We start from the raw sequence: 26,266 nt of genomic DNA on the forward strand, positions 1-26,266 counted from the left end.
GTAATTTGAAAATAGAATAAATTTAATACATCGGTTTGAAAAAATGAGAAGAAAAAGATTGTTCGAGGCACTGGGAAAAATATTCTCTAAACTGCGTCTATCAACGTGTTGAAGAAAAATTCATTTCATCTGCAGAAGAAAAATCTTGTAATTTTGTCAACGAATTATACAACATTGGGTAAGTATAATTGAATAAAATTAGTAAAACCTCCCTCAAACCTGAGCAAAATCATATCGCACGTAATGTAAAGAATCACGCGATGAATGCGAATTCTGTTTCTGAGTGGGTGAAGAAAGCCTTTCGAGAGGCAAATTCGAAATTCGAGTTACAAACACGCTCGGCAATTATACCGAAAACGTGAACCTGAATATAAATGGAGGGTGTAGATTGGCGCGATACGTTGTCGGCCATGATTGATAGCGGTTGAATAAATAACCGATTCATTAATCCGCTTGTAAAGCGGTACAGTAGCTGTTTCTGCAGGTGCAGGTCCGTCGTTGTTGATAATTTGTCGAGTTACAGAGATGGCGGGAAAGGGGCGTGAATTAAACCGCGTCGACAGATTGACGAGGTGCGATTCAGCCTCTCTATGCATACGAGGTTCGTTTATTACCTCGGATTTCCCTCGACGTTGTCTCGAAGCTCTGCGGCTGTGACCTCGGAAAATGCGGCAAGACATCCTCCCCAGACGATCGCCTTCGTCTCTGGTCTGCGAACACTGCGCGTCGTATTTATTCGTTGGGAAATGCGGCGTAATGGAACACGGAGGATCATTGTCTTTGCCACCACGACCCGTTGGAATAATGGCTCCAGTTCGCCTGCGCCTCCCTCTGGACCCCGATGCATCGCACCCTGAATGCAGTTGCTCCGACAGTTTTCCCCCATTCATCGACCCCGGCTCGCCTCGAAAAGGCGAACGTATCGTGTTGTCGGAAATATCTCAGCCTTGGAATTCGCGACTCGTCGCTAATTCACCCAGAAATGTTCCAAATTAAACGGACGTCCTGACCCTTCAGGGTTGGAAATGTAACCGCGGTTCTTTGACGTTACAGCTGCCAGTTATGGGACTGTAGAAATCATGAAAACGGTATTTGTCTCGTTAGAAATCAACTCGATTGATTAAAGTAGCTGGCGAAGTGCAATCAGATCCTTTTGTCATTGATACTTTATATTTTCTCCCGAAAATGGTCTCTTTATCCCTGAGCTTAATGCGATACGTTGCGTGTGGTGCAGAACAATTTATTCAACCGACTTCGAAACAACAGGTCGAAAAAAAGTCTTGTAAATTTTGGATTTTCTCATCGATGCATCCCTGAGATCATCGCTGTAATTCTCCGATTTTTCTTTTATCCTCGCACATCCCACCGCTGTCACCAAAGTTGGATTTTGAAACGATTGTAAGACGTATAAAAAGTCCTGTAAATTTTGGATTTTCTCACCGAATCATCCCCGAGATCATTGCGGTTATTCCCCGAGCTTCAAGCCCAAGCTCGAAAGTAAATTGATATAGAGTCGTTGGGTTGATTCCAAGAAAGCATTTCCGAGACGAAGTTTCAACAAGGAGATCTAATTACCCCTTCTTAAGTAACCGCGAGAAGAACATCGATCCGAATTCGCTGAGTGTACACTCTCTATTTTGGGTGAATAAGGTAATCCGATACTCACGGGAACAAATTGAGACCTTTGAAGGATTTTCTCTCTTGCGCTTTCGCAACGGTTTTCGAACTGAGAGTAAGAGTAACGAGACAACTCTTCGAGCAGACGATATAACATCGAAGACCAGATGTCGACGATGATGATGATGGATTAGCTCGCTGAACCAGACGCGAAACAACGCAGGTCATGAGGTATAATGGGTCATTTGTGGCGTCGTGACCGTAACGACCATCGGCGATTAATATTGCGCCGAACTATTGACTGCGATTCAAATCACTTGACGATTGTGCTCGGTGATGACTCCGGTTATAATTCAACTCCGTTATACCACTATGGCCAAACGTATTGACCCCTGACCGTTTCGTCCAACGATCACGTCACTATTCAACCGCAGAATCGACATTCGAAACCTCCATTAATCGTGCTGAGCACATCCTGAATCTTGTTTGTTTGCGTTGCAGTTACGTTTTCGCCAGAATTTCACATTTCACCATCGAGTCAACATTCGTTTAGAGACGTTTTCGAAGAGCGAAAGAAACAAAAAAAATAACAAAAAACAATTTGTCAATATTAACAATTCCACTGTTCAGAAGCAAAAGCTTTGTTCAGTGAAGCGAAGTGGCGATCCGATAGATGTTGGTCTGCCGACTTTCGATCGGTGTAAGTTCACGAAGTGGGTCACGGAACGTCGGGGGTATTCACGTCAGTCGGTTATCTCTGACCGTAGATAATTTCACATGCGGGGAAGTATAAGTCGTCGGACGTTTGTTTGTTCGATGGTATATTTAGACTATCCCCAATCGGAGGAAGATCAAGGGCCGAGACTCTGCTGCGAAATGGTAAATGAAAAACGACGAGACCTAATGATTGAAAACACATGGCGAAAGCACTCCTGACGCCACGCGAAGAGACGAACAGCCCTCGACGGAGTCGAAAGCTTCTTGAATTAACCCCCGACACGCGAGACGGCAATATTCCTAATCTGAAAGACGAGGCGTCTTGCCACAGTCCGAACCAGATAAGCTCAAGCTCCCGACTTTCGGCTCGAAAGCTTGCAATTTGATCGACGGGATACGTTATCTGTGCGGTGTTGAACGGCGGGAACAGGTGGAATTTTAAGTAGGGGAGGATTAACCGGAATTGGAACAGAGGATAAAAATAAATCTAGTCCGGCTATGAGACTCTCGAAAACTGTGGTTTTTTTGGTGTTTTACATGAGCCGAAGGCTTCGACGCGTCTCTGACGTACGATTTCTTTCGCATTTTTACCGTGCTAGTAGTCTTTCGAAAGACTGGGTTAAACTTGTTTTCGAAAAAAGGAATCTATCCTCCGAGGGTGGAAAAGAAGGTTCGATCAAGATTTATCATCCGTCAGCTTTTGCTTTGAGCTTTTCCTGTACATTTCACACCCTCAAATTCTCTGCAGCATTGAAAACCAGCTTTTATCGAACACGTTCCAAGGCCATGAAAGTTTTTTTTAAATACTCACGTTTCAAGTGTATCTTACCATTTTTCGTTTCAATTAGATATCACAACAGGTAAAAAAATATACTCGGTGACGGCGATCATCCTGAAATATATTCACGTGTATCGAAAACAGCAATATTCATGAGAATGAAAAAATGTCACCTCTTTATCCTTAATTATTATTTTCTCCAACGAAACTTCCCCGATTCGTTAGACCTGTTTTTTCCATCTTTTCGTAAATTTTCACCCGTTATCTGCCAAAAAACGTAGCAACGATCCGTCAATTTCGCGCGGAGTTTTCCAACCGCGGAGAGTGAAGCGGTGGCAGAAAATCAATGACGGGTCAGCCGACACCCGGTTTCATATCCGTTTCGAGTGTCTGGGAATGTTTTCACCGTTGATTCGACGGCATTGTACCGGCGCTAACTCACGAGTCCTTCACCTGCAGCCTCCCATTATTAATGCGCATTGTGTCCGATCAGTGTCAAGCTCCGAACAGCGTACGGCGAACGGTTTGCGCCTCGTGTTGGTTCGTCACACATACTCATCCATCCGCTACTCACTTCCGCCGAGATCGAAAAGCTTACGTCACGCTTATCTCGACTCGAGGGCTGTAAAATGGGCTGCATCCCGTCGCAGTTCGAGTCTCGTACTTTATGCGGTACCGTAAAGTTTTCCAGGAAATTACGTCGGCTCCACGATATCATCGCAACTATTTGTTCAAGCTTTTGCTAATCGCAAGAGCTGGCTCATCGCGACTGGAAATCAAGGGGAACGGTTTTACACTTCCACATATCTCTCTAAATCGCTCGATCGATTTATCACTTTGGAGAAGAAATTCGCTTTCGCAACATGACAAAAGCACGCCGCGTCCGGATGGCGATTAATTAATCACGAAGATACGATTTTCACGGAGACTGGCCGAAAGACAATTGGCACGGTTTGTAAAGCTTTGAGGAGCATTACGTGATCCGGTTCGATTCTGCCTGGGGGATGAGGGGCGTGTCGGTTTAAGGGTTGCATAATCAAGTATTGTCTAGTGCGATTTTCCGCCGTCGAACGACTCGCGAGACGCGGTATGTCAGCAAATTCCCGCGAATAACAACCCTTGGAAGGCGATGCGGACACTCGATTCATCCCGTCGTTCTCTCTGGGTAACCCGCAAACTCTTCTCATGGCACTTGGCTCTGTTCCTCGCAAAGTCTCTTTTGCTCAGCCGTTGGCCTCGTTGCAACGATGCAAACACCGCGGCGTTCGGATCACGGAAATTTACTCTTACATGCATATTGTTCACCGCGTCGTTCAAAAAACTGCTTTACAATATTATAAACGTGAAAATGAAACGCAGATTTTCAAGTCTGCCGAGCATATATTACTGCAATTTTCTACATCTTGTTCTTATAGTTGTTACATTATTCACAAATGATCAAGTTTCTCTCGCTTATGTAGATCTATTAATCCTTGAAACGTTTTGTCATTTTTTTCTTTCTTTTTGTCAAGTTAATTTCTTTACAGGTCTTAATTCTAGTTGATAGATTATCGCAAGGGTGTCTAATTTGTTTGAATCACTCGTTCAAAAGTAGCTTGAGCTGTGTTCTTTTTTCTTAAACAATTGGCACGTTCAGGAAACTTTTCCGATAAACAGTCGAATCAATGATGATCCTGCTGTTAAAAGAATTTAACAATCTTACTTGGGCGTATATTTGGTACAAGTTGGTGAGTGACTTTGAATTTACTTTATTATCCAATATCGAAGAGCTACTGAAACGACGGCAGAAATTTTTCGAATGTGATATCTATAAGTCAGGCAGCCGTATTTTCCACGTTTGTTGAAGTTGACTTTGAAATATCAGAAGGCCGGCCACGTCGGAGTAAAACGAGAGATAAAAACGCGGCTTTGCGTCTCTTCTAACCACCGTATTCGAGATAAACGCAGGGTTTTATTTGTCGAATTAATGCTCAGGCATAGCGAGTATCCATGCGTATGATTTATTCGCGATATCGCATTAGCGACGGTTCAAAAGCGAGACAAAAGGCTCCGTGAGCGTAAAAATCGGGCTTCAACCCCGGATAAAACCTTTACTTATGCCACGCATGGCGCGGTAATCTCTTCTTCTTTGATCCCTGAAATCCGCAGGATCCAGGCTACGATAATCTAGCTGATCGATTCAATTTTCCAATTTTTTCGCAATTATTTTTTCATTTTTCCCTTTTTTTTTTTATACAGAATTACATTCGTCCGTAGACTTGGGTATTTTAACACCGAAAGCGACAAAAAGTTGGCGTCCAATCTTTTTGCCCCAAAGTGCAAAAAAGTGTTGGGATAAAAATCTTGGCCGGTCGTGGAAAATTAACTCGACAAAGTTCATGGAAAATTTTTCAAATATTCATTCAATCCAAGAATTGTCGAGAATCGCTGATGAGCTTGGAGGGGGGAAAATGTTTCGGGTAATTTAAACTGATTAACGGGAGAAAAAAGCATCTTGTCAGCTTCCGTTTCATCGAATACTGTGAGAATATAATCGAGCCTGTACAGCCGTCAGCAGAAACCCCGAATCCCTTTCAACATTCGCATGTCTTCGTGTGATTCTGATGAAAGGGCTCAGTAAGTGGAATAAAAGGGATCGCTCTGAATTGCTAACATCCTACTTAAACCGCACTAAGAAGGTACAGTTTACCCTTTTTCGTTGCTCTCCCTTTCACACTACCCTAATTTTCCAAAGAACTGTGAACAACTTTTTTCCAAAAGCGAAAAACCGGACTTTTTCTTCCGTATAATCAACTCAATATCATAATCAACTTATTGATGGTAATCAACAACGATGCAATATTGTAAAGTTAAGATATTCAATTATGACAACGTTTTGAGAAAGAAAAAATGTTCCAGTAAATTTGAACGAATTAGCATCGATAGCTGACCCGACATGAAATTTTATACATCATTCGGACCCCAAGAAAATTTCGAGCATTTCTAAGTTCATATGAAATCTTCTTATGCAAGGTAATCCTGAGTAAAAAGAGAGCTCATTTGAACCTCAAAACTGCGCAAAAATCCCGATTCCGATGTTTAAGGTTACAACGAGCACCGAGATTGGGACTCATTTCACCCTCGAAAGCATCAGTTGCAATATCTGTGTTTTTGCTTTCTTGCAGATTCGATGCTTTAACAATTGCGACAAAGATATTAGGGTCTCAAGGTTTAATTTAGATCTAAGATTTTTGAAAACTTCCAAACTCTACCGAGTCAAACCAAACTACGAGGATCTTGAAGGTATAAATCAGACCTAAATTCGAATCAGCACAGTGGTTCTTAAATAAGTTGCAAAATTTCAAGTCTGAAAGCTTTTGTTCCTGTATATTATACAGTTCGAAGTCAGTCCACTTTACCGACCGAGAACTGCTTAATCGTAAGATATCAATCGTCTATGCCGTAATCGGTCGGTAAAGCAGATTGAATACGAACCATCTGTATATTTCTACTTAATTGAACGAATAATAAACATAGGAATGTCTCGTGGTAAAATTGTTGAAAAATATCGATATTTTGCCAACGAAACTCCTCAATCTAAGCGCGTATCTGGAATATGGAAATTGGCAGGTATGCACCTGAGCACAGGTATTACGGCATGGATCTTGAGTAGAGTAGACCGAACGGGATTATACGTATCTATACGAACTCCGATATTGCTCCGGCATTTCGTGGATAATTTGGCCAAGCTCGTTGATGACGTTAACGCACGTTGCAGGCTCCTGCATTATCTGCAGATCAAGCAACTCGACGCGGAAATCTGAGAATCGCAGCGGCCATTAATGCCCGTGTAAACTGAGAAAGCATAGTTTCGTGTAGTAATTGAAGCGATCCGTGCGAGCTCGCAAAAACTTTACTCGAACTTGCGCAAGTCATGGAGCAACTTTACATGGCTTGGTAAAAATTTTTCACCAATAAGCATAACGGATTTGAATTGAATCGAGAAAATTGCTGGTTTTATGTTCGAAAACGTGAAACGTGAAAAAATATGCAAAACTTTTCACCCATAATCACTACTCAAACGGCTTTATACAAGTTTTAATCTTTTCAAGCAACTTTCTGAAATCGTTTGAAATTCAACGAATAACGTGAAATTCCGGAAACGAGGTAAAACCGTCTCATAAAATCTTCCAACACCGCTTAAAACTGGCAAAAAGAATCATCTTCCACATCGTGAAACCATTTTTAAGGTTCTTTCAAACTTCGAAGGAATCCTAGCTAAAAAATTTGGCTCATCTTATGTGAAGAAATATTTTTCGCCGACGACAGAACGAATATCTCTATGATCAACGGAAGTACGAAGCAAACTGAAGCAAAACTTAGCGGAAAAAGTAGGGTAAAAACGAGAAAGTGGGATAACGGAGTAAATTTATAACTTCATCAGAGAATTTGTTGTCCTAGATATCTTATAGTTACCTATCAGAACATTAGAGACTCTGGTAAAAGTGACGAAGGGCAGAGTCTGAGAAGTCTCGAGGCGAAAAAGGGATGCTGGTAGAATCAGGATCCACGATAACGTCAACCGAGACTTTCTCCTTTTTTTGTTTTTCCTCCTTCCGCGAGCCAAATTTCGTTTTCCTTTTTACTCCCGCTGCTGTTTTCGCCTCGCCCTTTCCTCTTCGCTATTTGGGAGAAAAGAAAAAAAACCGTTTAAAGAATCTTTGTTTATACAAATGAAACAACATTTCTACCGTGTCATGGAAATGATTTTAAGCAGGTTTTTAAGCGTTCTTCTTCTTCTTCTTCTTCTTCTTCTAACGTTTGGTTCGGAATATTGATCCCGGTCATCCTTGAACCATGAATCTGCATCATTTCAAGGGCGCGAATAAACCGAGGGAGAAGCGTTGCGGATTAGACCCCAATTAATATCGTCCCTCCGAGTTCCTTCCGGCTGATAATTGGCCAACAATTTACTTGCAAACTTTTTGATCGGACAACGTTTACACGTTCCGATTCGACTTAAGGAACGAGTTTTCGTCTCGATTTTGATCCTCTGCAACGTATGTTTTTACCATTTATGAATAAACTTGACGGGTATCGGGGAATCGGAATGTATGTATACTAATGCACCTTTTCCCTTTTCCGCAATCTGTTTCAGCAGCAGACGACAATGGCGCCATGTCAACGACGCTGCCAACCGCCCCAACGGAATTGGCACATTATCCAAAACTCTGCGAACTTCGTAGAAAGTTTCCAGTTTTATACCGCGTCGAATTTCAGGTGAGTTTCAATCCGATACTCGTTTATATGGGACGGGGTTGAAATTTCGAATTTGAAAACTTCCGAGAGCGCTAATTCCCAATTTTTCGGCGGCGAAACTTTGAGTACAAAAATCAGACTTTGACGAAACATCAAAGTTTCGAATGGTCCGAAACCCGGGGCTCAAAGTTCCTAAAGAACAAAACGCCAAAAAGTCTGACAAGTCAAAGTTCCGAATTTGTGAAAGTAAGAAAATTTAAGAATCTAAAGCATCGAAATTTCGAGTGACGGGAGATTTTCGATTCTGTGAATTTCCGGCTTGGTGAAATTTCACCACTTTGATATTTCTTTGTTTTGGATTTTCGATATTTTTATGTACGGAATCCTGGTCATTCTGATTTTTGGATTTTCTGATTTTTTACACCCACTCGTTGAGAAAACTACGCCGCGTGAGTATATTTTAATTTTCGGAATTTTACTCTATTGAAACTTTATTTCACAGAATTTCGCTCTACCGGAACTTTACTTTTCGGAACATTTCGGAACTTTGAGCCGTCGGCCTTCCGACCATCTGAAACTTCGTTGTTTCTTCAAAGTTTGATTTATTTGCTTCAAATCTCACCACCAAATAATTCGGAATTAGACACTTTCGGAACTTTTCAAATTCAGAATTTCAACGCCGCCCGGTTTATCTCGACCGTATTTATTGTTATTTACTTCAATATTACGCATATTTTATCGGCTCAAAAACTGAGATGTGTAATATCGGACAAGAAAATAAAACGAACGACCACTTTTCCGATAAACTGTAATTAAAATTTTTAATCCCCGTATTAATTAATTATCCAATCACTGTCCTCTTTGAAAAACTAAAACCAGTAATCATATTTCACCATAATTCTATTCTCCTACGATCCGATAAAACCACGTCGAAGTTTTCGCACACCTTGATAAAAAAAACGCGTTTTATAGCGGCAGATGCGTCGCTGGCCTTCCGCGCTGTTTCGTTATTTTCGGATAGATAATATTTCCGCATGATCGTTCTTCAAAAATTTCCGTACCATAGATATCAGCTCCTGCGATAAAATCGGTCACGGCCATTGCACAATACGCAGTGATGTGCGAATACTTCACACGTTATATGCATCTGCACGTATGTAAAATCATACATAATATATATATATATATTGTATATTGTGCATTTATATCTCAAAATCAGCCCCGATGATTTCCGCTGTTCGTTCCCGAGTGAGCAACCCGGATTAATCCGTCGATCGTTTTCCTCTTTTTTCTCTCTCTCTCTCTCTCGCCAACTCCTTTCTATTCCACCCTTGGGATACCTGTAAACGCGATCCACGATTCCAATGCGACATTATAAAATACAACGAAATTGATTTCCCTCTCTTTGTCTTTCTCGCCACTTGTAGAAAACATTATCGAAAAGCAGTATAAATTGCACAGCTTTATGCTTTCGTGCTCAGACTCCTGTAGACTTGTAATAAACTCGCGTTATCATTTGTTCCAATATAACGAGAAGTGGACATTTTATGGTCAACGAAAAAAAAAAGAAAGATGCCTTGATGCCGAAGCGTGTGTGTGTGTGTGTGTGTTTTTTTTTTTTCTTCACATTTTCCTTTTCCTTTCTCGTACCCGTTAGAAAATTCAGGGCCGAAAAGGTGAAGAAGTATAAAGTCTCGTGTAAGGTTCTGCGGGGATTAGATGGAGTGGAAGACTTCTGAAACTCTCATGAATCCTGCCCGAGGGACAGGACTATACTATTTCCGTTCCAAAACCAGAACCGGTGTTAGGTACTGTACTTCTTGTTTGTCGTTTTACTTCGTTCTTGTTCCAAAAAGAGAGAGAGAGAGAGAGAGAGAAAGAGAGAAAACAATGAAAGAAGAAAGAGAGAAAGAAAAAAAAAGCTCCTCCGTCGTTCCGAATATTTTCGCCTCGTTATATCGACTCCGCGTCACATTTATCAACCGTCTTTTCCCGGAATTTAGAAACCTTCGCTGTTCCGAGAAAGAATTAAAACTTTGTGCCAAAAGCTGAAAGTCAACGAGTACCTAGTAAGCTCACCGAAAGCTCGATCACGATACGGCTCGAGTTTGTTTTCACCGTCCGACGCAGTGCTGACAAGTTTGAATTGAATCGAAAGCGTATAAACGGAATGTCTGTTAATTGTACTTAAATATTGATTATCAACAGTAGAGAAAATTCTGTAATTCTTCATTCTCTAAAGTTTTCAACAATTCTAACTCCAACGTGAAAAAATCAATAAACAACGAAGTATTCAACGCGAGGATTCAAAACTTTGCAAAGTTAATAATAACGCTAAAATTACACTGCCGAAGTGTTTGCCGATCAATGATGTTTAAAATTGTGTAGAATTTTATCTCTGTCTAAAATTTCTGAACGATTTTTACCTCCGATGTGAAATAATCAAAAAGCACGAAACGAGGACCGAAAATTCTGTCAATCTTAATATCTCGCATTCATTTATATAATACCTGAATGAAGAAAGATACGAGATGCAATATGTAAGATAAAAACTTAAGTTGAATTACGACGGAGTGACGCCGAATATTATTTTCTCCGATGTTCCATTAATCATATTTTCTTATTAAAATATACCGCTGTGTAAGATCAGAATGAATCTCGCCCCTGACACATTTCAAAAAATTTACTCTCGCTCGCAATAATCTCCTCTGTATTACATCTGCACACGACACGAATTATCGTATTATGACCGGCGTTATAGCGTCGCTGAGTAAAACACGGTATAAAAGAAAAGTAAAAAATAATTATATTCCATGCATAAACAGGCTGAAAATTAGGTCGAATGGAGCATAAAAAAAAAAAAAACTCTACTCTATATTTTATAGTATACATTTACAACGTGTGTTATGTTGATCTAACAAACTCGTAAATATCCACATGTATATATGTATGGGGAATTCCATTCGGTTTCATTCCCAATTTTTTTTTTTTGATTTTTTCCATCTTCAGTCTACGCATAATCTTCTCAAGTAGAACGTCGCTGGTATTTTTTTGTTTCCCGGTACATAATACAGTAAAAGAAAAAAAAAAAAAAGAAAAAGAAGGTCGCGGAAAATCTACGACAAAGGAATAGAAATTTCAAAATCTTTCGTAAAGTTTTAAAATATTCATCAATTCAGCGTGTTATGAATTATTTACCAGCGTTACGACTCGACTTATCGGTCTGGATTTTTTGCGAAACACAGTCTGAGTAAATAAAAAAAATAAAAAAAAAATTGCGGATAATTCTAGAAAGAAAAAAAATTGTAAAACTTGCAAGCACAGATATTATTTCAGGGAATATTATTCCACTGTTCTCCGACTCGCGCTCCATGCTCTCTGACCTCGTTGTACACAACTTTCTCCGCTTCTCTCGACTTTTCCAACCCCTTCTGTTTCACCTTTCTAACCCCCCCCCCCCCCCTCTCTGCGCCCTTTCCTTTCCCTCCACCCACTCCTGCAGAATCCTTTTTGTCCCTGCCTTTTCTCTCTCCCGCGCGTATTTACGAGAAGCTTTTACGAGGAGGAAATTCCGGTCAGTCCGAAATCACTGCTGTGCCAGTGGTGTGCGTGTTGTTGATGCATTCTTCGACGGTGTTGAGAGATGCGTGAGAGAAGAGAACAGTGAGAGAGAAAAGAGGGGACTAAATACACACTCGAACCTCAAAGTCAAGTGTTCGAAAGCACACTTTTTACAGTCAAGATTCCTGCTTCCGTGCACGGAGAAATATTTCTAGTTAAATGTTACCCCACGGTTTTTGAATATCTTCATTTTTTATCGCAGCGAAAAAAGTCAAAGAATCATGCAGTTCCGAGTACGAATTGAAAATTAGCTTCCTAGCTGTGACCTGAAAGCTTATAGTATTTATTGCTGTTATTTTTGATCATGGTCACTGGTAAAAATATATTTTCTTGGAACTATTGCGACAATTTTATGCTCGTGCAAGTAGAAAATTTAATATTTTTGTAACTCCAACGATATTTGAACCGTTAGTAGAACTATATTAATATATAACTGTTATATGTATGGGATTTATACAATGTTTTATACAAGGTGAACCGACATGGAAGCATACGAGTAGAAGAAATCTGGAAAGAAATCTTGCGAGGAAATTTAGCATTCTTGTTCTCATTCTTTTTCCAAGTTTTATTCTTACGTTCTTACAACTTCTACATCCTCTTTGTTCGACTTGCGCGAAACGTCGGTGCATAGCGCATAAATACCGCTTCTTAGCTGTAGTTTTTCGCCACGGATCGAAGATTTTCCATTCCGAATAAAAAGGAAGAGGTAACTCGTTGAGGAAACGGTGCGGAACGATTTAATCCACCGGAGAGAAATACGCGGTAATACGATTGTGGGCGCAGAAACCGAGATCGAACTTTTCGAAAGGCGATTGCCGATAAGTTCGATCTCGTTGAAAATTGCCCGCCCCATAAATTCACCTCGAATCCGATTCACTCGAAATCTGTTAATTAGCGATAATTCACCACAAAGTTATTTAACTCGTTACTCTCACCGCCTCGTTCCGTATTCTACGAATTATAACGTACATAAAGGGAGCCAAAAAGTTGTCCAAGATTTGAATCTCGTACTTCTTAAGAAAGATCCTTTGATTCGTTGATTCGTTTGTTGCCTCTGTTGAGATATTCAAATAATTATCCACAGCCTCTGTGAATCAAATTATACTAATTATCTCGAGATTCGATACTCGGTTTATGGTCCTCTCCGCCTGAGATTAAATTTCGTAATATTCAATACACCTCTGAGAGTTAATATCGCGTAATTCACCGCCTCAAACGACCGACAAGCAAGATTAGCCGTTTCGTCGCTTCGAATTTCACCAATTTTAGCGCATAAATAAAGGTGGTGAATAACACTCATAAATAAAATAAAAATCACACATCAACCGTTTGCATATCCAAAGTATCGATGTTCAATCGATCTGTCAAGGTACAAACGAATCATCGCGAATATCGCGACAGACTTTTGTCAGACCGTTTTTAATCCTGTTCAATTTTTTACCTTTCGTCGTATTATTCCATCGATTTTACCTTGCTGAATAATTTTGCTCACCTTTCTCAGAACCCGTATCATAAAATGTGATTAGGAAATTTTCCAACAGACGTTTATTCGCCGTCTAGACTCAGCTTGGTGATCCACCGCGTCTCCTTAGCGAAACAAAGTTTTTCAGTTTATAAAACAAGTTTCCGAAAATAGCCGCTGCAAACTCGCGAACTCTGCAATCGTATCGTAGACAAGCGGAATGAGAGGAGAATAAAGAAAGAATTGAAAATCGGATGATGAAGAGTAGGAAAAAAAAAAAAAGACGACGAAGAAGAAGATAAAGAAAGAAAAAGAATGGTTTACACGTCTGGAACACCTTGCAGTGTATATATTATGCATAATATATTCCAACGAAAAACAGCGACTTCGTCTTTCGACAACTTGTAATATCTTTAGCGGCCTACTTGTATATTATACATGTTTGACGTTGAGAGAGAGAGAGAGAGAGAGAGAGATCTGGGCGATTTGCTAACGATAAGAGGCGTGGAGAAAAAAACAAGAATAAAACCATAAATTTTCCGGATTAATCGCAAGAGTGGTTCCACCTTCATTTCTCTCGGTTTAAACATCTCCAGAAAAATATTATTAATGTGGTACTATGGGCGAGTGAATTTATTCCGTCTATTATACTTATACATACCGCTATCGCAATGGTTCATAGATCATCGAGACGGCTTGACTGTCTGACCATTTCGTTGGCTTTACTACTTCTGTATGCAGTAGCTGTGTATGATATACATATACTTATATAAATATATTATATGACATGTTGTAACGCACAGTTGGTGAGACGGAAACAGTGGAAACGGTCCGACTGCAGCGGGATTTTCAAAATCTCGAATAGCCGGTTTTCAGATTTGTTGCTCTAATTATACTAATCTCGGATTTTGTCCATTTCATACGATTGAAATGTACCTATATCTAAGCAAAATTATACGTCTGATAAATTCGTAACACGACTGATTGCGAATCTTGTGAGTTTTGGTTTTATGCCAATAAATGGGTGGCAAATATTTACATAATCACTTGGAATGACGATTCAAAGTCAGTAAAAATAATCAACGGTAACAGCTTGGAATGTGTAGCTCAGAATGGCCAGAATCAGTGGAAAAGAAATGAAATCGTTTTATTCCGACTATTGTTAGAATTATCATTACAATTACTGCAAGTCCTGAAACCGATGAAAAACCTTCAAACAGGTTTTTCGCATTTAATGAAGTCAGGGACAATTAGTCGGGCTCATTTTTTTCAACGAGCTCGTCTCTTTGATCATCGTCAAAGATGCGCGGATCTCGTTATACGATATCTTGAGTGGCCAATTAAATTATTGCCAAGTATAATTCGAATGAATATATACATATAGAATGTAGCACGACGCAATGCGGGACACTGAGATTATTGGGAAAACTTTGAAGATGCCGCAGAACGCAGAGTCGACGATACATCGAGAGAAATCACAAATTTCCTGGAGGTGTGTTACATAGAAAGGAAACGTGAATTTTATCGTAAACGTACCGCGTGAATATTTTTCTCCGCGAGACAGGGCAGCCAACTTAACTAAACTCCCTCCTGTAATTATGTCGTTACGATCGACTCGCAGAATCGATCAGTCGTCAGTCAGTTTATGAAAATGAAATTTCGTCCAGTCTTCGCAAATCGCAACATCAACGATTCGCGATCTGGTTAACCTAAGAAAACTCGCATCAACCGCGTAGCCTCGGTGAGCAGCGTTTCACGGCTGAGAATTGAGTTGGCGAACCTGTCGACAAAACTCGCGCATGCGCGTTCGGACGCTCGATGCGATAGGTTGCACCAATTCAGTCTCTGATTCTGAATTCGAGTGGATGTCTCGTAGGAGTAGAGAAGGTGGGAAAGGGTGAGACGCGAATAATGACGCCCGGTTTTCGAGACCTCTGCTCTCTGCGGTTCTCCGATCCGATAACAAGGCGGTGGGACCTCAATCATCCTCGAATGCAAACCTATCGATAAGACGGACGCCCGGTTTCTAAGGCTTGCCAATCTCGTCCGACCATAATGTCCTGTCTCCGGGTTCTTCGACTCTCTTTTCACAGCTGACGTCGTGATCCATAATGTTTCTTTTCGCCTCTTTTTCTTCTTATTTTGATAAAGATTCGGTAAAAAATACGAATTTTTTAAATTCTTTCCACTTTTTTTTATTATGGTACAGTATAAGTTCCGTAATTGATATCTTTCATATCTATTCCGCTTTTCAAAAAAAAAAAAAAAAAAAAAAAAAAAAAAAAACAGACAAATTCAAACCGATGGTATGTTTACGATAGCAGGATTGGATAACATGTAATTAATCACCCTCGTAATTTCTAATTAAGGTGTCATAAAATGCGCATGAAATTGATGTGAAATAGAGTACAAATATTGACCAATTAAAATTTCGCCCATTACCGTACTAGAGTAGTTAACATAGTTCCAAAATTTGCAAACGAGTGATCGCGATTTTCGAATACAAAGTAGGTACTGAAGATTAAAAATAATAAAAAAAAAAAAAAGAAACATCCCCAAGCAAGAACGGGTGTCGAGATTGACGCAAGACGTCCGCGCAGAAATTTGTAGGCATAAAACGATGCTCGATTTTAGCTGTATGCGGATTTGAGCCGGAACTTGTTGGCGGATAAACAATGGTGAGGTGTATGTATATGTATATCTTAATATATGTGTGTGTGTGTGTGCCTTAGACACATTTTACCGAAGTATTTATACCTACTCGACGTACGATTCCGTTTTACAGGCTTTTTCACAGAGCTGGGCTCTCTCCGACGTGAAAAAGCTCTTAAACTGATTTACCGCCGAAATGTTTAGCGATAGTTTGCTCGGTGAACGAAAACCTCCGTGAGGACTCTGTTTACATGCCAAATATATCCCGCTCACAATCGATCTTTTCGCACAAATGAACAAGATAAAAATTTACAAAAACACAAACCGTCTCACTCAAATTGCAATCGCATTTTCACCTGCCTGTAACAAAAAATGTTCAATTCTTTATCAATTTTTAATACAAAAAGTGTGAAATTTAGAATGTTGATAACTGGTATATTTACCAAGCGGTCTTTATTGAACGTGATAATGTTTTTCTAATGTTTAACAAAAGATGGTAATGGGAGGGGGAAGAGCCACGTATTTTTCGGTGTGCTTTCTGCGTTTGCAAAAGTGCTCCTGCACTCCCTGGATGAGCAATCGTTGCGAAATTTGGCAGGCACGTGTACACCGAACGTCTTCGTTAGTTGTACCAGAACGAAGAAAAAATATTGAGAAACAAAAGAATAGTCAACAAACGAAGGGGAAGCTCAGTTGTTTGCCGAAAATTTGTTCAGCTTTTATCTTCATAAAATAAAAACGTTTGAATATCTTTCGATGATTCTGATTTAACCAATGAAGACGTGTGTTGCAGACGTGCCTGCCAAATTTCATAACGATTGCTCCGTTGGGGCGTCCAGGAGAATTTTCGCAAGCGAAGAATATCCTTCCGCTTTAAAACTTTAGAAAATATTACGATATTCGATAAAGACCGTTTACAATTAGTAAGCATATCAAATATAAGCATTCTGTATTCAACATTTTTTGCATAAAATGTTCATAAAAAATGGATAATTTTTCAGCCCAAAAAAGTAGAAAGACTCTCTCTCAATCAATCCAAGCCATATTTATTTCGAATTTATAAATTCGAGCTGACTCGACGCTCAAAATCGGTGCAGTGTAAAATTAGCCCCGAAAACCAAATTCAACCGGCTGAGAAAATGTCGTCGAAGGGTTTTCACGTTCGGAGGGTTTTTGCTTTGAAGTTTAACGGCGCCTGCAGCTCGTTAAGTGAAAAATTATTCGCGAGGCTGGTTCACTTGATACAACCTTACAACCGAATTCACAATTTGGGCTCAGCTCAGGGCTGCACTCCGTCCGACGAGCTGGCCTTTACCTGCCGACCATTCAACTTTTGACCACTCACCCATGCCGGACTCCTTTGTACGTTTGCGCTCGTGGTTCTGGCAGGACGAGAGAGAGCGAGAGAGAGAAAGAGAGAGAGAGAGAGAGAGAGAGAGAGAGAGAGAGACTCCGGTTCGGTCCTTGTGATATCTGCAATTTACTTTGGACTGTTTCACAGAATCCGTCGACCGACAAAAGCATGATACAGGCAAACCGTCGTAGTGTTGACGTCCTTTTGGAAACTGCCATCCTGCGTCAACGCCGCGGATTCGAGGGATGGAATTTTGTTATTTATACGCGTATTATTAACGCTGGAAGTATTAATCAGGCCTTCGTTCCTCGTTTTATTACGCAATGGGAAAGGTCGTTCGATTTTTCGATTGTTAGAGATAATTTATCCCTAATCGACCTGTAAGAACTTCATTTTAGGCAAAGAAATATCTCGTTTAATTGTACTTTAAAGAAATGATAAGTCGTTTCGTAGAATTGAAGTGACTTTTTACCGAGTTTGACAATTTTTTTGAAATTAATTAAACTCCGACGTACCTATATCTACTGAAAGAAATTGTTCACTGCTACATAGAAAGTGATGATAAGACGTTTCTTGTTGCGTCATATGATGTTTTTTTTTTTTTTTTTTTCGAAATTCAATTCTCTCGTCAAAACTACAAATAATCAGGTACCAATCCGTCAAATTTATTTTCCTATAAATTATACATTTATCTTCGGTCAAACGATGTATAATCCGATCAAATCGTCTCACATTCTCATTTTTTCTCTCTCCCTCTCTTCTTTTCAACGAAATTAAATCCGTTTAAATAAAAACCCGGACGCAGCTTTATGTTTAGATCCAAACACGCTGAATCGGCTTGTTCGCGCCTCGAGGGGGATTTTGCAGCCCCGACGTGTCGTCGTCGTTGTTCTTTTTCGCGAGCCGCTGACTGCAGGCGCGTTTCAAACGCCCAGAAGGCGAATAAAGTCCAGTAAACGCGGAGGAATGGCCGACCTGAAATGGTCAGCGAAGCAATTTCATAAGCCCTCGACGCACACCAACATCCTAAAAATGTCGTCCTCTCCAAATACCTCGCCATTTATACCCTTCAACGCCCTCGAACGACTCGCTACTGCCAAAGAAGACTAAGAAAAGAAAAAAAGAGAAAAAAAAAACCCTGTAAAACTTCCAAACTACGCTGAAAGAAATGTTTTTTCAATTTATTCAAGTTCAAATAAATTTCGCTTTCGCGTTTGACGACCTAAAATTCGGAAAACTCTCGCGCGCAGGTTGCGTGATCAGGGAGCGTGAATCGGCGAAGATCCGAGGATCCGTTTCAGCTGAAGATTGATGGACACCATCGGCGGTATTCGGTTTCGTCAATATCTCGTTCTCCCGGTATAATATTTTCCCTCCTTTCCTTCTCCACGAACCGTACAACGAATAGACCGTCATGCGGGATAATAGAGGGGAAAAATCGTGTCCGATGTCGAGATGAGACACGTGTTTGTCTGCTAGGTTCAGGTACCAATTTTTCAAATCGATGGGACATGTGGAAAAAACTTTCACGATCTTACTCTGGACGTGAATTTTTATTTTTTTTTTTTTTCGATGGATGTAAATCCACGAGATGTTTGTGAGAAATTGACGATTTTTTTTTACTTTTCACCCGACACTTGAAAAGGGATTCTCGTGTTCGCAGTCGAAACCATCTGATTGAGTCGAAACTTGGTAACGAATTTTGCCTGCCGGCTTATTTTGTATTCCTTTTGATTTCAGACCGCAGTCAAAGTCGAGACGCACTCCTGCAAACACGCGACGAAAATCGCGAACAAGGAGAAGAATCAGAATCAAAGGTGCATACCCTGTAAGTATATATAATGCGAATTTCTTATGCTAAATCGGCGAACAGCAGTCGTGGAATTGAATCGAAATGCTTTCTGCACCTCATGATTTGCCGGATGAAAATCTGGGGACGACAATTACGCGTAAATTTGTTTCTCATTTTCAATCTGTCCGGCAATAAATTACTCGAATTGTAGAAAAATACCTGCTCTGGGAGAAATTTTTAGTTCCGGTTACCGCTCAGTCCTTAACTATTTTCATTTTTTACCACAATCGAAAAATATAGTTCTAGGTAGAAAATGAAAATTAGTTTTCTATCCGTTACTGTTCTTTCTCATTACGATCGCTGTTGCTATATTTTCTTGCAACTGTTGCGAAAATTTAATGCTTGTGCAACGATAAATCGACGTTAAAGCCTTGTTTAACTAAAAAAGTAGAGTAAACCTCAGAAACTGATTTTGCGTTGCAATAACCAAAAAAGGATCGACGATAGCGCAAAATGTTTAGGCGTACCTCGTTTTTTGTAATTCCAACGATATTCAAACAGTTTTTTTAACGACACCTGTTTTTTACTGTAACAAATGTAATTTTTCTCAGTGTGAAGAGAATAAACATCGTATAAAGATTTTATCATCACGACGTAAAAATCCGTCGCTGTAACGTGTAATTAAAATTTATCCTTCTTTCTTCACGTAGGTACACGTATCATACGCTACATAAAAACTTGCGCACTCTCCCAAGAATTTTATGTCGCGGAATTCAAACAGGATTTTATCGCAGTCCTAAATCGATTACGTTCACATTTTCTCCTGATTATTATTTTCGTCTTTGTCGTCATATGAAAATAATATTGTATCAACTTCTCAGCGATTATACGTGACATAGTGCAGCAACTTGAACTCGCTATTCGCCATTTTCATCCACAAAATAGTAAAATCGTAGCGGGTTGACATTCATGTTTAGTCCTTTGTAATATAATACGGTCGGCATATTATCGCGATGTTTGTCGAGGGTGAGAAATTGCGGGGAAGGAAGGAAGTCGACCTCGGAACTAGTCGGAGTTAACGGCTCGAATACGCTTCGCATGCTACAAACTTATCCATGCAACATTGCATAATCCTTCACATCCGTCTGCTCACACATTTTCCTCTTATACGGAAATTTCAGGGCTCGTTTTTGACGCGTCGTCCGATTTTTCCTACCCTTTTTTTTTCCTTTATTTCTTTCTTCTTCCTTTTCTCCTTAACGTGACTTCTTCTTCTTTTCGCCTCTCCCTTTGTCTCTGATAAATACGTATAAAGCCGCATGCACTGCTGTGCGTTTTCACGAATCATTGAACTTGTTCGTTCGTTCATTCTTGTCGAAATTCACCTCCTCTCGCTCTTATTCCCAAAACTGGGTCATTGCTGAGCAGAAATTATTTGTTACTTTTTATACTAAACTTGTTTATTTTATCATTTTACGAAATGCGAGGGACAATATGTTATTTTCGCAACGAAACTTCGAGAGGAAAGATTAAGAAAATTATTCTCTGCACGTATCGTACGACTAGAGAGAAAATTTTCAAAACTATTCTTAACGCGCGGAGACGATCGTACATTTTTCGACTCTTTTTTTTTTCAGTAAACAAACTTAAACTCTTGATCACATATTGATAAGAAATCTGAATTTCTTCACTTTGGAAGAGTTAAGAAAAGTGTTACGTATATTACGAGCATTGATATAAAATTTAAATCTTTTTTAAGAATCTGGCAGAGATTAGGTACTTTTTTTTCCTCTCCTGGTTTGTTTGTTTTAACTCTACAATGTATATTATCTCAACTTTCGTCAAGATTACGTTAGATATGTGTTGTAGATACAACGTAAGTGTAGGTTGTTAAATATGTTGAGTATATAATGGCAGGATGTAAAATTTTTATATTCTCCCGGATCTACTGCTGGCAGTTTCACCTCTCGACAGAAAAGTTTGATCGCTAATAACAAAAATAATTACAATAATGATTATAAGGTGTAACAGAATCAGGCAATCGATCGCTGGCAGAGATTTTCTATAAATATTATAATGGAATAAGGAAAGAGGAAAAAAACAGAAGAGCAAAAAACTTGTGAGAGAAAAAGTAAAAATTACTCTTCTTCAAAACGTTGTCGTTATCTTTACGTCTTTATACTTTCTACTGTACAACTTTGTGAGAAATTTTCGCAATAAATATTGTTTGTAAGACGAGAAGAAAAGTCGCCAAAGCCTGCAGACCAGATCTTTACTTCCGAATGATTTTTCGTTTAATCTATTCACCGGGAGTTGTATTTCATCGATAAGTTGAACAGTTTTGCAGGTGACGATTGAGAAAACGTATAAAAGGGGAAGAAAGAAAAGTTTTTTTCTCGTCCAATTGTTGTCTTTTTTTTTTTAACTATTTCTTTTCCTTTTTCTCCTTCAACCATCGAGCGAAAGAGCCAGATACCTATACATGTATATAATACCCTGAAGAAAGAAGTTTCAACGGTATAAATCTCCGCGATTTTATTACCTTCGTTTTCTAATTGACGTACGATGTTTTTTTTTCATTCTTCCTTTTTCGCGTCGCCAAGTTATCGTTAAAATCGCTTCTGCAGACGCTCAGAGATAAAAATACACACGGCTGTACTCGGCGGGTATAAATTTCTTTCGAATTGATTGAAACGTTCTCGAAATCCGCAATTTCGAGTACAGAATTTTTCAACGTCTTTGGCTGATCCGCTCGCCGGATTTTAATCTCGTAGAAATTGATTCGAGAAAACGAAAATCTCGCGTAACTTTTTCCCTTTCTTTCTCTACGGTTTGACAGAATTAAAGGAACAAAAAACTACTCATCTGATTACAATTATTCACTTTTCTGAAGGATTTTAAGATTCGAGTAAAACGTTTCAGAACTCAATTAACCGTGACTCGTTAATTTACCCGAGTAGGTGTATTCGCGGAATTCGAGGTATCGTTATTACAAATCGCCTCTCGATACACAATTTGTAAAAGAAAATTCGTAGGCGTCGGCTGAAAGCCGGGCGTTTAACAGGGTTCTAAAATTAGACGAAAATAATATTGCGTTTATATACGATTGTACAGACGCTTGTATTTTCTGCACTCTATTTTTCCGTCTCAATTCTGGCTCCATTACTTCGTTGAAAAAACGTTTCAACTTCAAACTCCGTGATTTAAATCGATTGAGCAAAAACTTGAGTACATACGAAATTCGCGTTATATATTTGCGAAATTTAATTAAACCGAAATCACTTTATCCAATTTCCTCGAGTCCGCGAACGGACTCTACGATTAGAACCAAAATCAAACTTCTGTTACGGCAATTTTAAGGCTTGCAGAGATGCTTAATTAGCCACTTTTACTAACTACCAAAGCTCACGGAGCCAACTTTTGGACGGTTGTGGGATTCGAATTGACGGAGAGAAATATTGGAACAGAATTGAAGATGGATCAACTTTTATTAATTTCTATCGCAATAAGAAATGTTGTTTCATTCGGGTGCACCGTAATTGACGTGAGATAGCATTGCTGAAGATTTTTGAAACGGTTTTTTCCCCTTTTTCAACTTTTTAACCGACACTGTGCTTCAGGTTAATCCTTAAGGTGCTGAGGAGTCCAGACGCCATTTGCTCAATGCTTTTATCCCAAGTATTACACACGAGTTTACGATTTCCGTCACGTTTTTCTCACTTCCATTTTCCAGACGACTACAACAGAGTTGTTCTCGACACGATAAAAGGCGAGCCTGACTCCGATTACGTCAACGCTTCCTACGTCGATGTGAGTATTCGTAAGGAATTTTTGTTATTTGTTTATTTCTTTTTGTTTGTCATTTGAAGAAAACAAAAAGCGGATATTTTTATCCGGCTCTCTGTTCAACCCCTCAAATTTCACCGCTCCACGTTATACCGTCATATTTCTTTTACAGAGTATACTCAAGCCAAACGCCTACATAGTGACGCAAGGACCGATGGAAAATACGGTGACGGAATTTTGGAGAATGGTTTGGCAGGAGAACGCTTCCTGCATCGTTATGCTGACGAAAACGTTCGACTTCATTCGGGTGAGTATAAAAAATCTTGCCTCTCTTTAACCCTTTCAGTCACACATTTTTTTCACCCGCGGGTTTTTGGTGTCGCTGTTCACGAATCTGACGTCAAAGTTTGATCATTCTGAATCCAAGATGGCGGATCCGATGCGGTGAATGTAAATGCGAAAAATCTATCAAAACTCGATGATTCTTGCCGAAACTTGTTACTCGGAGGTTTTTGGGGTTATGCGAAGTAAGAAAGATCATTTGAAGTTTTAAATAAACTACGATAAGGCTAGGAAATGGAAATTTTTTAGGCGAGACGCTGAACATTCCGCCGTGATCGAACAATTCTGTAATTAGCTACGATGATTTTCCGAATGAGTACTCGATGTTCTTTCAAAATAAAGTATATCGATTGTTGAATCTCCGACCTCCTCAAAACATCCCAATTTAAGGAGGAAAAAAATTTCCCCGCAATAAAATAACGAATCTCAGGCGGAACGTTTCCTCAACTCCAATTATCGCGTTTATCGTAAACGAGATTGTTTGTCGCGCGTATGTAGATTCAAGTCTCTATCGTACACGTGAACGATATTCATTCAGCACGGACACATTAAACACATTGTGTATACGTATAATAACTGTACCCTTTTCACAGCGGACAAATCGAGGGAAATTTTTCCTATCCGGAATGGAATATGTTTTCAAGCTGTTTGCTTTTCCTCTTTCACTGTAACGATCGCGCTGTTATCGAACCGATTATACACAAGTTCGGTCTGTTATCCATCCCTTTTGTTTCCCGTGTTGGAGGGGATCAGATTTATCCCAATGTACTCGTAACACCGCAAATATACCGCGATCTAGTTTTTTTGCTTCATTTTTCTATCTAATTTAATCCATCTTTTTTGTTAAGGATGCAGAGCTTCGGATTTATATAAAATCTTGTTTTAATCGGCTTTTCGGGTTGTTTCGAAAGCTTAAACTGCGTTCAGACCGTTTAAAGATTGTTATTTTTGAATAGTTTTTTTTTTTTTATAACATTTTCATTTTAGACCAATTACAGTTTGCAGTAAAAAATATAAGCTCTGGAATTTTGAGTCACGGCAGAGAAAGCGATCTTTGAGAAACTCGTGCAATCTATGCGATTTGCGAGCGATAAAGAAAGAAATGGGAACTTAAATTTGTCATGCATTATTCCGACTCATTGTCAGAGTGAAATTCATCTAATTTATTCCTGCCGCCATTTCGTCGGCGGAAAGACACGGCAAGAATTGAATTTATTTAAAACTGAAAACTAAAAGGAAGAAGAGAAGAATATTACAGAAGTTCAGACAACGTGGTTAATAATTTCGTTAACTTTCTTCGTCATTCGTGATCAAGTGAAAATTCGAACCCTAATTTTCGTTACGTTGCCAAAACGCTTTTTCGGGCAGATTCTGAGAAGAGTCAAAATACGTGCAAGCTCAATGTCAAACTTGGAAAAATTCTTCGCCAAGGAATAATTTGACGGTAGTTAATCATAAGTTTCGTCAAGTATTTCGGAGTAGTTGAAAATAAGTATGTCCGTGTACTTATACCACAGAGCGAGTTACTTAAGCGGGATATAAGTTTGGGAAATGTATTCGAAGATCGTCGTCTTCGCAGCGGAATAGCGAATAATTCGCGAAGTGTTTATGCGGCCGCGTTTCCATTTCCACGATGCCATAACCTGTATATTTGTGAAACTTTTTTTCCGCTTGGATGCTGCGTATGTCAGACGCCGTAATCTTTTTCTCGTTAGGTGTTCGCGTAGTCCAACTGCCAGCTTATTCGTCTCTTTCTCAGTATCTTTCAGCTCTTTCGCTCCTTCTTATATTCCAGCATCAATTCAGTTTGTTCGGAAAGTTTCTTCTCGGCGAAGTGTTCGAAAGATGCATTAACGCCGAGACGCGATGTCATCTTCTTATGGATACGCGGTATTCCTACCTTTACCGACCGAGCAAACTCACACATTTTCTTCAAATATCGAATAAACTATTGAACGGAAAGTGTTCATATTTCGACGATGAACCGCTTTTTCTTAGGGGGATTCAGGAAAGTTAATCATGCGCCGAAAATCGTCAGAAAAATCTGTGGTTTTTTTGACACGTGTTGATATTCTCATATTTAACATAACAAGGAATAAAATTAGCCGTCGTGCGACTGTTTTCATGCAACATTGAGATCACTAGACGAAAGAGCGATGCACCGTTGAAATTTGAACCCTTTGCATTCGATTGTTTACTTGATATATGAATGAAAAAGGGTGATTTTCCTCGGTCGGTAAAGGTAGGAATACGACATACCCTTAAATACTCGTTCAACGTAGTCCGAGACAAATTCATACGAAAAACTCCTCCGCTCATAATAGCTATCTTTTCTTTCTAACGCGCATCTTCAAACTTTACAATTCTCTCGATTTATCAGGATAATTGGAACAATCGATCGGGACGTGTCAGGATTCAGAAAGCTTTTCTGACACTTTCAACCATCAGACCACAACTTTATTTCTCATTGTTTGTCTGTTCGCTTCTAATTCAATTTCCCAATCAATTTGTCAAGTTTTGAGTCTTTTTTTTAAATAAAACTTATTATTTGCTCTTCAACTTCCTCAAATCTACCCGAGGAGAGTCAGTTTACACAACTTGGAGCCACCATCTTTCATTTCGAAATTAACTACAATGATCGATGGTGTTTTTTTTTTTTTTTTTTTAACAATTACGGGATCAAAATCGTACACGGGAAATAGAAAAGAGCAGTTTCTACTCAAAACCGCAAGAAAAGAGGAACGCAACATGAAGCTTTTTGGTTAAAAAAAAAAAAAAAATACCCACGTCAACTATATTTTTTACTAAAAATCTACCAGATTTCAGTGTTCGCACATTGGTTGTCACTGTTTCTACACTAAATTCTGCACTCCACGATGTATGACTTTACCAAAAAACCTGACGTGT

General features: G+C 39.4%; 1 protein-coding gene across 7 annotated transcripts in view; it reads left to right on the forward strand.

The window, feature by feature from the left end:
• LOC124176794 (receptor-type tyrosine-protein phosphatase kappa) overlaps positions 1-26,266 on the forward strand; it is a 103,842-nt gene that overhangs the window by 69,439 nt on the left and 8,137 nt on the right. For 6 of the 7 annotated variants that reach the window (XM_046558498.1, XM_046558513.1, XM_046558523.1 and 3 more), the window contains 4 exons: positions 8,250-8,371; positions 19,180-19,267; positions 22,965-23,041; positions 23,190-23,324. In XM_046558498.1, the coding sequence (XP_046414454.1) occupies positions 8,250-8,371; positions 19,180-19,267; positions 22,965-23,041; positions 23,190-23,324 (422 nt within the window). The remainder of the gene's footprint in view (positions 1-8,249; positions 8,372-19,179; positions 19,268-22,964; positions 23,042-23,189; positions 23,325-26,266) is intronic. The other variant, XM_046558549.1, reaches the window with a different exon arrangement.

Source organism: Neodiprion fabricii, chromosome 1, assembly GCF_021155785.1.
Source record: "Neodiprion fabricii isolate iyNeoFabr1 chromosome 1, iyNeoFabr1.1, whole genome shotgun sequence".
In the NCBI taxonomy this organism is placed as follows: Eukaryota; Metazoa; Arthropoda; class Insecta; order Hymenoptera; family Diprionidae; genus Neodiprion; species Neodiprion fabricii.